Below are 13950 nucleotides of genomic sequence, written 5' to 3'. Positions count from 1 at the left end.
ACTAGAAGATAAGTCCTCCGGATACAAGCAGCAGAAGACCAAAGAGCAGTATTAAGATCAGCACTAGAAGACCGAACCTCCTTAATTCACTGGCGTTCACCTCAACGCCCCTCTTTGCTTAGAGCTGCGCAAGCGTACACTGATTTGCTCTTTTCTCCATCGTGCCCCCGCCTCCAAACCCCATCCTGTCTACCATAATACGCAGGCGCATCTCCTCAAACCCGTTCCCTGCCATACACCTCTCTCTCTTCATTTCTTTCTCCCTGAACTTCCAGCATCTCAGCAAGTTCAAACTCTCCTGCGTGAGGGTGGCGGCGATCGAGAGGTCACGTGATGAGCATCTTGCTGCCCAACATGGCGGAATTCGACACCATCTCGGAACTGGAGGAGGAGGAAGAAGCAGCTACGTCCTCGTCCTCGTCGTCGCCGTCGTCGTCATCGTCTGTATCGGGGCTCGAGGATGACGAGGGAGATGAGGAGGAGGAAGAAGAGGAGGAAGAAGAGGAAGAGGAGAAGGAGCAAGAGGAGGAGACGCCGCCACCGCCTCGGGTAGTGAGCGAGGAGCACCTGCGGAGATATGCCCCCGACCCTGTACTGGTGCGGGGAGCCGGCCACATCACCGTGTAAGCGAGAGGGGGTTATGGGCTTTTTAAAGGCTGAGATATGGCGACAAATGAGAAGGTGATCAAGGGGCCAGTGGAGTAGGGGCTGCGGCGGGGCTTACTGAAGCATACATTTAGGAAATGACACCTGATGTAAATGGAGAAATCTGCGAGAGGGAGGTGTATAGGAAATGAGAATGCAAATGTGATGCACCAAAACCAGGTAAATAGTGAGCATAGGACAGGGGAGTGAGGAGTTTGGGATCCAGAAGGTGAGTGTCCTTGCTTCTCTGTGTACGCTGGCAAGTGAATACTCTTTCAACTGCAGGATGTGTCAGATTATTTGCTGCTAAGATTGGTGTCTGGTGGAATACAGTGACTGCTGCGATATTTGACAAGACCTAGACTTGGTTTCTTCAAAACAGAAATATGACATAGAATTCCCACCCACCTACATAATCATCCATCCATTCTTCCTATCCAGTCCTTAAATGAATAAATAGTTATCCTTTCCATGTCTTTATCACTCTCACTCTCTTTCCCTAAATATCACACAATTAGAGGTTCGGGTTGAAAGAAAGCTATGAAAGAGGTTCAGGTTGAAAGGTAGCTATGAAAAGTAGAAAGAGTAATGGATTGAAAGTGAGGGCTCTTGGTTGTTAGTCCCAGCTTTGCTTCTTTCTAACCCTGTGACCTTGGTCAGGTTACTTACCTTTCTGGGCTTTTATTTCTCTGTCTGTAAAATTAGGGTTTTTGGATAGATGGTTTCTAAAAACTTTCAGCTCTGAGATAATTTAAGATACGTACTTGCAAGAGATTTTGTATGCCAGAACGTTAAATATGCAAACATTAAATATATATATATGAAAATTAGTACCTCAGAAGCCTAGGATGATATTGTAAAAACTAATGCAAAATGACTTTTTTTAATGAAATTTTGGGTAATATTTGAGAAAATAAAAAGGGGAACCTCATACCATAATAGTTGCAAAGTAAAAGGAAATGTTAATGGTTCTCTGGGCTTTGAAGACTTCATTCTCATTTTTATGTGCTTGGGTTGTAAATACTTGAAAGTTTGAGTACTGGGTCATGTTCATGCTCTTAACTATGCTATCTTATACTGCATTTTCAAATAGAGCTATTATTTTATTTTTTTTACTATCAAGTCATGCTGCCTCTGATTTTGATAATGGCTCCCCTAGCCTTTTTGATTTTCAACTGAGTTTATATTATCTGAAATCATATGTTATAATATACATATTATACCACCTCCCTCCATCATGTTAGCTTTTTTTTCCTAATCCTCACTCGAGGATATATTTTACTGTTTTGAGAGACAGACAGACATAGATGAGAGAGAAACATTGATTGGTTGCCTCTTCCACAGGCCCCAACTAGGACAGAACCCGAAACCCAGGTATGTGCCCTGACCGGGAATCAAACCTACAACCTTTCGGTGCATAGGAGAACACGCCAACCAACTGGCCAGGGTCCATCATGTTAGCTTTTGATTTTAACATGTTGAATGTTTTCTTTGTAATATATTTCTGTGGTCTTTGCATGAAATGTATTAAGAAAGATTTTTAAATGAAGGATGAGTTTGGGGATATTTTTACACCTGCTTCTTGGTTAGGCAATTTTAATAGTTTCTCTTGGTCCAAGAATTTTATCAATAGACTACAATGGCCAGATGCCAGCTTTCTGCACTGTTTTAATTTCATCCCTTTTATCACTAGGGAGACTTTTTTTTTTTACCCAAACTAATTATGGTGCAAAAGGTTACTTTCATGCAGATTATTTAACATGACTGAACAGAAAAAGGGTTTTTATTCCAGGCTATATTTTATATTCCAGAACTCCTCACCCTATTATTTTCTAAAGTTCAGAGAACAGACAGGGAGCAAGAAAACAGAATTTAAGTTCCCTGAAACTCACTTGTGGTTCCATTCTACCCTTCACACAATCATGGTGAAGTACTTACCAACCTATTTTTAATTAAAAGCAAAGCGCTGACATTTGCCATGTGGTGGTCCTTGTTATAGGTATAATATTCCTCCCAGTTTAAAGACTCTGGAATTAGGAGTATGAAATGGTGGTGTTGGTAGCAACTGTTGGTATTAATTAAAACCAAAACCTGAAAAGCAGCAAACCAGTATTGAATTGCTAACCAATGCATATAGTTTGGAAAATTACTTTGTATTGTACACATTCTCTCAACATTTGACATCAAATGTCTGAGATTTGATAAAAGATTAAATGTTTAGGAGAACATTTTACTTGATCTGAGACTCTGGTCTGTCAATGGTAGGAAAACTTTTTTTAGTAGCTAAAGTAAGATCCTTAGGAAATAGTTAATTCTGAGACATCTAAAATATCAGGTTCTATTTATTTTTTTCTGGCATTGGAGTGTTAGAGTTGCCCTATATGAATGAAATATTTCTTATTCTGTCTCACCTCTTCTTTTTTCCATTCTCTGTCCAGTCATCTGTTTTGTAGAGGACTTAGCTTTTTTTTCCAAAACTTAAATTTTGAGAACCATCACTTCAGTCTCAGTATACTTTAAACCTAGCATTTCCCCTCCCAAGATTGGCTGTGCATTCCAGTTGCCCCCTTTCTGACCCTGATAACACCATTCTAATTTCCTGGGGTAATATTTCAAATTCTTAAGTCATTTTACCTCTTCATTCTTTTTGAATGCCCATCTGTCCCAAAATTATGTCATCATGCATTTTGAAATGTCTATTAGATTTTTAAAATTTTATCCATTTCTACTGGCACCACTCTAGTTTGGGTTGCCATTATCTCCTGCTTGAATTATTGGCCCAGACAGCCACCTCTTCCCACTCTAATCTATCCTGCATGCTTGTGCCAAACTAATTTTCTTAAAACATAGTTTAATTATGTCACTTTTTCCCCCTGCGGTAAAACCCGCATTGGATCTTAATTAGGTCTGAATTCCTGTGCTCACTTCTTCCAACCTCTGAGGTCAAGGAGTCTCTCTACTTGCCCAAAGCTCAACCCTCTACTTGTACCTTCCATAGCCTTCTCTCAGATAATGCTCCATCAGGCGGCCCCTGTCTTTCTAATACTCCTCTGCTTCTCTACTGGCTTAGCTTGTAAACATATTAAGAGAATAATTCTTTAAACACAAAAATAAAACCAAAGCCTTCCTAGACCTATATTTCCCCTCTAGTTACTGTCTAGTCTCTCTTCCTTCCTTTTCCAAATTTCTTAAGTGTTGCTACATTCTCCATATCTATTTTCACCCCTCTATAATCTGGATTCTGCCACCATGACCACAGATGAACTGACCTTAAGATCACCATGATCCTCTTTTTTTTTTAATTTCTTTATTGGTTAAGGTATTACAAATGTGTCTTCATCCCCCCATTAACTCCCAACCTTCCCCCCCACTCATGCTCTCATCCCCCTGTGATCCTCTCGTTGCTAAATTAGTGGGCATCTTTTATTCCCTTTCTGGTCCTCATGGCTGCATATGATAATTATAATGACTCCCTTTCTTGGAGGCTTCTACTCTGGGAGTCACAAGCACACAGGCCTTCAGAGGCAAGATAGGTCACAGACAATGATGCAGCATGAGTAATGATGGGGCCTTACTTGAACTGGAAAGTATATGTTTTGCCTAAAGGTATTTAAATCCTGATTTTAAAAAAATTTTTTCCAGCCAAAGAAACCCCAGAAATTCCTTGGTCACTTCACTCTCCTTGTATTTTTGTGGCTAAATCTTACCTGTCTCATTCATGGGCCTCTCTTCCTCTCTTGCCCCTTGAATACCAGTACTACCCAGGGTTTTGTTATCAGCCTACTATTCTTCTCATTCTTTGTTCTCCTTAGATGATCTCATCTTGACTCTTCATGGTTTCAATTATCTGATGTCCCCCAAATATGTATCTCTGTACCAGACTCTGCTCAGACCGTTATCTGGTTTTTCTTACCTTATGACCCATCCTTATCTTAAATTCAACATACTCAATACAGAACTCATTCTACCCACAGACACACTCACACCCTTGTCCCAGCCCCTCAAAAAATCTTACCTATTTCTATATTCTCCATCTCAGTTAAATGTACCTCTATGATCTTGTTATTCATCCTTTGTTCCTCTTTCCCACTCACAATTTTCACAACTAAGCAATCAGCAAGTATTAACAATATATGACCCAAACTTTTATTATTCTCCTCCCTACTACCACTTCCCTGATTCAGGCCTTTTTCATCACACTAACTAGTTGTCTTGCCTTCATCTTTGTCACCTTCACATCCATCTCATCCTGTTGCTAGATTATGACACCACTTTCCTGCTTAAGACTATTATGTTGTTTTCCTTTTACCTACAGGATAGAATATAAGCTCCATAATGTGACTATAGAACTGGACCCTGCCTATCTATCAGTCTCAACTCCTGACATTTCCCCTTACTGCTTATATTTTCCTGTTAACAGCATGCTGTTTCTTATCTCTTTGTCTCTAAGAAGGGGCCTTCATCTGGTATTCTCACTTTAGCTCTCTATATGTCACCAACTCCTGAAAGTCTTCTCTACCCTCACTACATTATAAGCTGCAATGGCAAGAACAATTTCTGGTTCCCCCTTGAATCCTCAGTGTGTGCCCTAGAGTAGGCACTCAATAAAAGTGAGTTGAATGAGTATTGGTTCACTTCAGTAGCACTCAATATTGGTTCACTTTAGTGATATCATAGTGCATACTATATTATAGGCCCTCAACAAATACTAGTTAGTTGAATCATGCTATGGATAGTACCTGTGTTTCTGAGCGTAAGTATATATGTATACAATAATATCATCAGTGATGGGGATGGAGATATGGAATGGCTTTACCTCTGAAAGTTTTATTAAGCAAGCCCATGTGTCAGAATACCCATCTACTTGTATCTTCCTAACATATTGACTTTTAGTTACTTTACCAAGATATTAATCTTTTAACATGTGATTAATTATAATTTTTTAAGAAGTAGTATGACTTAAACATACTAATTGTAACTCCAATTCTGAGGTGATGATCATAAATGGATATTTGGGGATCTTTTTCAAAATTTCCAAAAAGATATGGCTAAATTAGCTCTCACTGATTTGAAGTTCTAGAAACAGAAATAATGAAGTGTTTCTTGAAAGTATTAAGTGTTTCAGAAATTTTATACATCTGAGTGGTATGATTTAGTATCTATTACTTTTCTTCTTGATATTTTTAGAATAACTATTTGTATCCAATATATTAAAATACAAGGAACATTCTATCTCATGAGATTTTCTTTCCTAGTTGTAAACATTACCACATTCTTTATATTACGTAAAATATGTAAATACTTACCCTTGATGGTACCCCTGTATAGAGGTTAGTAAAGATGATAGGTCACCAATTCTCAGGTATTTATAAAATTATCTCATTAAAATTAATCTAAAAGAGTTGAAGTTATTATATATAGAATTGAAAAAGGCCAAATTTGACACACAGTGCATTTCCGCAAAAATTAGAGAGCACTACAAATATTAATAATTCTCAAATCAGTGAATGGAATGCCTTTTCTGTTAATAGATGTCTTTTGAGAAATTACAGTGATGCATTGTTAATTTGTGTTTGTATAAGGTAAATATTTTATAAAATTTTAGGCTTTGAGAATACGGAAGCTATGGTAACACCTGCCATTTTACAGTGTGGCAAGACATGATTGTTTCCATCAAAAAGATTAAAGAAATTTAACAATATATTTTTTAAATCTTTTTGAATTGTGTGGCATAAATTTTACTTTTCCTTGGTATAATAAATAAAGTTCAGTGCACATGCTCTAGAACAGCCGTGGGCAAACTACGGCCCGCGGGCCGGATCTGGCCAGTTTGAACTGAATAAAACTAAAAAAAAAAAAAAGACCGTACCCTTTTATGTAATGATGTTTACTTTGAATTTATATTAGTTCACACAAACACTCCATCCATGCTTTTGTTCCAGCCCTCCGGTCCAGTTTAAGAACCCATTGTGGCCCTCGAGTCAAAAAGTTTGCCCACCCCTGCTCTAGAATCAGAGTTACTATAAGTGCATAGTTTTCTAGTTAAATCATGTTTCTTGTTAGCAGAATTTTACTACGCTTTGATTTGTTTTCTTAAACAACCTGAGCACATGAACTTCAATTTGTGCAAGGTTTTCAAAGGCTGATATATAGCCATTTTCAAAAAGATTATAAACAGGGGTATAGGGAAGGAGGGAAGAGGGAAAAGCATCTAAGAGGACCCATCCTTCTTTGCCTTACTCTAAAGAATTGTCCAAGAAATTAAAATTTGAGCCCAGCCACCATGGCTCAGTGGTTGAACATTGACCTATGAACCAGGAAGTCACAGTTCGATTCTTGGTCAGGGCATAAGCCCAGGTTGTGGGCTTGATCCCCAGTGTGGGATGTGCAGGAGGCAGCCAATCAATGATTCTCTCTCGTCATTGATATTTCTATCTCTCTCTCCCTCTCCCTTCCTCTCTGAAATCAATAAAAATATATGTTTTAAAAATTTGAAGCATTGAAGGCATTTGACAAATAAAATACAATCATTAGGAACCACCAGCTGGGTCCATCTCAAACACATAGTAAGCTCTATGTTTAATGAAGCCAATAAAATGACAGCATGAGCAGTTCCCAAGTACCTATTTCTTAATGCTAAAGAACCCTATAACTGATCATTAATGGGTAGATGAGCTTCTCTAACCATGAGATGGACTCACGGTTCTTAATGGTTTGTTTATGAAACAGCTGAGGTTTTTATTCAGCAGCAGCCATTTCAACATTTTTTAATAGCTGCTAAGTGAAATGTTGTGCTTAAGGTTATTTCAGTTAAGTAGTCTTTTAAAGTGCTGAGACTCTAATAGAGAAAGTTATGGAAGAAATCTCTAGTAGGCAAGAACAGGACTGCTACTACCTTTTAGCTAAAATTGTGAAAGTATATTGGGCCTAGTTTGCCTATAAATATACCATTTTAAAGTAGATGTATGTAGGGCATAAAACAGTGTTTTAAGAAGCAAAATGCTGCTTTCCTTACTATTTCTAATATACTTTTTATATTTTAGAAAAATGAATTCCTTTCTATATTAGAATACAAACATAGTAATTTGAATATAGCAAGTATTTCTTGAGAACTTGAGCACTGAGCTAAGCACTGTGGAGAATACAGAAAAACAAAGTACAGACCTTGCTTTAAAAAGCTAACAGGAGCCCTAGCCAGTTTTGCTCAGTGGATAGAGAATCAGCCCACGGACTGAAGGGTCCCAGGTTAGATTCCCATCAAGGGCACATACCTCAGTTGCATGCTCGATCCCATCCCTGGCCCCAGTCAGGGCATGTGCAGGAGGCAACCAGTTGATGTATCTCTCTCACATCGATGTTTCTCTCTCTCCCTCCCTTCTACTCTCTCTAAAAATCAATGGAAAAAAGTATCCTCAGGTGAGGATTAACAAAAAAAGCTAACAGAAAAATTGCCTTTAAGATATTTTTAAGAAATAAAAAGAAATTAATTAACTGTTGAATTGTATAGTACACATAAGTGACTTTGAGTGTTCAGAAAAAGGGGGAATCCATTAAAACTTGAGCATTCAAGGCATTGGCACTTGACTTGAGCCTTGAAGTCTGAATAGGATTTAAACTAGAGAGAAGAAGCAAGAAGAACCACATGAGCAAAGACAAGAGCCAACATAGCAGTGGCACTGGAAATGGAGGAATCATTATGGAATGATTTCACTTGGAACCACCTGAATAAAAGTAATGCAAAAAAACAAACTAGAAGGAAGGTGCAAAACCTATACCAAAGTCTAGGTTAAAGAGTGTCAATGTGCCATTGATAGAGATGAGGAATTTAAAAAGGGCAAGTAGTTTCCAATAAAAGATAACATTTAATTTTAGACATGTTTGACTTGTGGTATTATTATTTTGCAGCAAGATATCCAAATGGAAATTTTCAGTGTTCAATTAGAGATGAGGGACTAGAACAGGTTGGAAAATATAAAACTAGCGATATAGATTTGATTGTTATCAGCATAGAAGTAATTGTCAAAGCTATTAAATATAGATAAATTGGTATACTTTCCTTAGAAAGAAAAGCAGATAATTAAAAGCTAAATTTTGGGGGAAAGCAAGAGTGTTAGAGGAAAGTGAAAGAATGGAAGAGTGTTAGGAAGGGTGTGATCAACAGTGTCACAAGCTGCAAAGTCAAAGGGAAACGTTCTGAGAAGAGGACACTGAATTTGGCAATAAAGAAAAAAAGATGAACTGGAAACTGGAAAGGAAAAGTTCATTTGTCTTGTGATAAATGCAAAGAGAGAATAACAAAACTAAGAATTTTTTAAATAATAGAAATAATCCACACATTTTGGGGGTTATATATGTCTATATCCTCTACATATGTATGTGCCTTGCTACTAGATATGTGCTAGTAGAGTCCTTGTGTTTGATTGGCTTGTGTCCTTGAAAATAAGCTATTACCATAATAATATGAGGAGAATATAATATTCTCACATAGAGTTTTAATAGGACATTGGATTCTTAACGTCTTTTAAGTGACGCTACGACCAAAGTGCCATAAATCAGTTAAATCAAAAAGTATAGTAGGTTATTATTCAAAAAACTTTTATTAAACATCTATAAAATAACATTATGCTACTAAACATAATGGAAGATAGCAATATAAATAAACAGTAGTTTCTGTTTTCCAGGAGCAAAAAGAACGAAAAGATTGGCATTTGAATTTTGGTTCACCCCTTAGTATTTATATAACTTTGGGCAAGTCATTTAATTCATTACTTTTTGAAAAAAAATATTTCTGAGGGTCAGCTTCCTTATCTGTAAAGCCAGGATAACAATACCTCTCCTGTAGAGTTGTAGAGTCTAGAAATAGTAGTCTATTTACCTAGCATAGTATCTAGCGCATGGTAAGTTCATAGTTACCAGTAACTTTCTATTATTGCCTACTTCTTAAAGGGTTCTCTATAAATATTAGTATCTCTTCCTTTTTGCTTACACCCATCAATCACTAACAAAAATTGTGGCCACTATGATATATCACTAACATGCAAGAAGTAACCTTTGTTATGTCTTCTGAAATCAAAAAGTAGGTGAACCAAGGCCTATAAAATTCATTTTGACTTCCTAGTACAGATTTCAGTGAGCATACTTAAAGAGAGTCAAGAGCTTTCAAGGCTGGGATCTGTTTTCTTTTCTTTTTTTTCTTTTTTTAAATATATTTTATTGATTCTTTACAGAGAGGAAGGGAGAGAGATAGAGAGTCAGAAACATTGATGAGAGAGAAACATCGATCAGCCGCCTCCTGCACATCCCCCACCGGGGATGTGCCCACAACCCAGGCACATGCCCTTGACCGGAATCGAACCTGGGACCTTCCAGTCTGCAGGCCGACGCTCTATCCACTGAGCCAAACCGGTTCCGGCAGGATCTGTTTTCTTAAATGGGTTGAACATATACATAAAAGCCATTCATTAGGATCAACCTTTGAGTTTCTGAATAGTAACTGATTATAAGTTGTCAAAGTCTATGGTTCCAAAGGTTTTCTTAGTTTTTATTAGGAACGTTTTCATATATACACAAAAGTAGAAAGAATAGTAAAATCCACTCTCCCATACATCCATCAGCCAGTCCCAACAACTATCAACTAAAATGTTATTTTTGTGTTTTTTTAAATATATTTTTATTGATTTCAGAGATGATGGGAGAGGGAGAGAGAGACAGAAGCATCAATGATGAGAGAGAATCATCAATCGGCTGCCTCCTGCATCCTTCCTCCTGGGGATTGAGCATGCAACCCAGGCATGTGTCCTGACCAGGAATCAAACTGTGACATCCCAGTTCATAGGTCGATGCTCAACCACTGAGCCACACCAGCTGGGCTAAAATGGGTTTTAACAGAACCATTTCAGTAAAAAATTATATTTCCAGCTCTTTATCAGTGTTTCTCTAAATCATTATTTTTAATCCCATATCATGAATCTAGTTAGTTTATTTTATTAATAGTCAAATATTTATTTTCTATAAATATAAAATTTTTTTAAGACATGTTTTAAAATCACAACATCAAAAGAAAAATGCATGGCTTTTTTTTTAATGGGAGAGAGTTAAATATGCTGGTAGAATATATTTTGTTCTGTCTTTGTTTTTAAGGTTTGGCTTGAGCAACAAGTTTGATACTGAATTTCCCTCCGTTCTAACAGGGAAGGTAAGTGAGAGTTTGCTCTGAACTTTTCAATTCTAAAAACATTGTTTTATGATGTATTTAGTGTTATGAAAAATGTTTGACTCACTGGTAATGAAATCTCATAGTAAGAGGCCAGGGTACTTGGAGGCTGTGCCATTAGTGACTGAAGGCTATGCCTATGACCAGTTATTTTGTTCATTGTCCATTAATGCCAGCCATCATTTACTTATTTGTTCAGTTTTTACAGTTTTGCTGTTTTTCTCAGCCCTGGTAGCTATAACTGTTTTCATTTAGGTCAGTAATTTCCCTTGTGTTTGTGTGTGTGTGTGTGCGTGCGTGCGTGTGTGTGTGTGTGTGTGTGTGTTTTGTTGTTGTTGTAAGCGGCAGGAACGATACTGGGTGTTAGACTGATGGGGTCAGAACTGACCTGGGTTCAACAACCTCGGTACTTGAGTTCCGGCTAGGAAAGAATTCAGAGCCAAGATTCAAATGAACACTCAGTGAACATTTATTTGGTAAATGGTGGAGGTAGAAAGAGTAATTCCTAGAATAAATGGGCTTAAGAAACAAGTTATAGAGGTAAAGCAAGGGCCCTTGGATCTTGGGAATAAGGAAGGAAATGGCGACATGTGTGGTGGGAGAAGGAAGGGGAGAGAAAGGGAAGGAGAAGGTAAAGGGAAAGGCACTGCTGTGCTTTCAGGAGGGAGGGAAGAAAGAAGGGAGAGTGTGCTGGGTCCTCCATCCTAAGGGTTTTAAGGGTGAAGATTTGGGGGGAGGTCCTAGGGCAGTGATGGCGAATCTATGACACGTGTGTCAGTGGTGACACACGAACTCATTTTTTTGGTTGATTTTTCTTTGTTAAATGGCATTTAAATATACAAAATAAATATCAAAAATATAAATCTTTGTTTTACTACGGTTGCAAATATCAAAAATTTTCTATATGTGACACGGCACCAGAGTTAAGTTAGGGTTTTTCAAAATGCTGACAAGCCAAGCTCAAAAGGTTCGCCATCACTGTCCTAGGGGAAGATATTAATAGAACATTCAGCTTCTTTCCAGGTGTGTCCTTTCAGGGTCTAAGTCTCCACTGATTGATTGGTTGATGCCAGGGCAGGGGGTCATTATCCAATACAGCTGGTCCTGAGGTCATCCATGGGGTCACTGGTCTGGTTTTGTTGTTTTTCTGGGCCTGGAGCTGAAATACAACTGAGATCTAAATGTTATCTCTAGGGAGGAAAGGTCAGGGGGTCCAAACCACTTGACCAGTGATATGCTAGGGGAGGAAAAGTCACCCTGGGGGCGAGGTCCCACCCTACAATTGTCCTTTGCTAGGCACTTGGGCTTTCCACCCTGATGACTTGTACCTAGCCCATCGTCCTTGCTCTGCTCATGTCTGTCTAACTGCCTACCACACTTTCAGGCATTTCTTTTTATTTACTGGTGTATTTTTTCCAATGCAAATCAATTCCATAAAATGAGAAGTTACTATGAATCAAAGCATAAATATACAAACAATATATAATCAAAAATAGATGTACAGCATCTACTCTAATAAAAGAGAAACATGCAAATTGGTGTCACTCGGCTACATCTACCAGCCAATCAGGGCGACTATACAAATTAACCCAACAAAGATGGTGGCGGCCACGGAGCTGGAGGCTTGGGTTGCCCCCAGCGATGGAAGAAGCCAAGCTTCCTGCCCAACCTGGGCGCCGCTCAAGGAGTGGCTGGGGGCCTGGGTTGCCGGGGGTGACCCAGGCTTCCAGCCCACCCTGGCCACTGCTCAAGGGAGAGAACAACCCACAGGCATGGCCAGGAACCTGAGAGATCAACACAGAGGGGCGCCTGCTCTGAGCCTCCGATGCAGCTGGGGGCAGGCCCCCAGGAGGGACACACACACACACACACACACACACACACACACACACACACAGGGACACCTGCTCCGAGCCTCTGTTGCCAGACTGCGGCTTAGGCCAGCTCCCCTAAGCCATCAGTAGGACATCCACTGAGGGCTCCTGGACTGTGAGAGGGGACAGGCTGGGCTGAGGGACTCCCAACCCCCAGTGCACGAATTTTGTGCCCTGGACCTCTAGTTTAGGTATAAAACAAAGGGGAATGTTCATTCACACATGGAAACTTGAGATATTTGGATATGGTGTTGCTAAGTAGGTTTCCAAAGATGGAAAAAAATTACTATGGTTATCAACACTACTGTGGCCCTATTAGATACTGAAACATCTAAGCATCAATGTGTGACCATGCAAAACAAGACTTTAGAGAATGTCTATTTTCAAAAGAGTTTCTGTGCATTGAGGCAATTGTGAAAATATTTACTTTCCAGAATCAAGCCCACATTAGGCTTAGGATCATGTTCTAACTATATAAAAATATTGACCAATAAAAGAAAGTGTTCCAAATGTGGCTCTTCTGATTCATAGTTTTTTTTTTTTAAAGTATGTACAGAAAGTATAAAAGTTTTTTTGAATTTAATGTAACTAAGCTTCCAGTCTTTTTTTTTTTTATTGATGCTATTGGGGTGACATTGGTTAATAAAATTATATAGGTTTCAGGGTTATAATTCTATAATACATCATCTGCATATTGTATTGTGTGTTCACCAACCCAAATCTTCCGTTACCATTTATCCCCTCTTTACCCACTTCTACCTCCTGTCACCCCCCTTTCCCTCTGGTAATCACCATACTGTTATCTGTGTATAAGAGGTTGTTTTCCTTTGCTTAATCCCTTCACCTTTTTCACCCAGCCCACTATGATTTCATTTATATGTGAAATCTGGTGAACAAAATAAACTAACAAAATAGAAACATATTCATAGAGAACAGACTGACAGTTCTCAGAGGTAAAAAGGGGGTTGGCGACTGAGTGAAAAAGCTTCACATATTTGCCTTTTTAATTTTAAGATTTGTCGATTTTACCTTCAAAACAAATCATTTCTTAAATTGTAAAAAGTATTCAATATATGCAGAAATAAAAATTTTGAAATTAGTTGAGGTTCATGTACTTCAACTCTTTGGAATTAGTTTAGCAAAATGAATCTGGTACTCTTGTTGAATAGGGGAGTGATAAGTATATAAGCAAAATTTACTCATTATAGTTGAATTTGG

At 38.4% G+C, this 13950-nt stretch overlaps 1 protein-coding gene across 1 annotated transcript in view; it reads left to right on the top strand.

Moving 5' to 3' along the window:
- The first annotated feature begins 234 nt into the window (after positions 1-234).
- CHIC1 (cysteine rich hydrophobic domain 1) overlaps positions 235-13950 on the top strand; it is a 122522-nt gene continuing 108806 nt past the window's right edge. The window contains exons 1-2 of the mRNA XM_036305758.1: positions 235-623; positions 10786-10840. Coding sequence (XP_036161651.1) covers positions 334-623; positions 10786-10840 — 345 coding nt within the window. The 5' untranslated portion in view covers positions 235-333. The remainder of the gene's footprint in view (positions 624-10785; positions 10841-13950) is intronic.

The sequence above is a fragment of the Myotis myotis genome, unplaced genomic scaffold, assembly GCF_014108235.1.
Source record: "Myotis myotis isolate mMyoMyo1 unplaced genomic scaffold, mMyoMyo1.p scaffold_m19_p_4, whole genome shotgun sequence".
NCBI classification, from domain to species: domain Eukaryota; kingdom Metazoa; phylum Chordata; class Mammalia; order Chiroptera; family Vespertilionidae; genus Myotis; species Myotis myotis.
The sequence above is the reverse complement of the archived record's forward strand: the minus strand, read 5'-3'. Positions and strand labels throughout refer to the sequence as shown.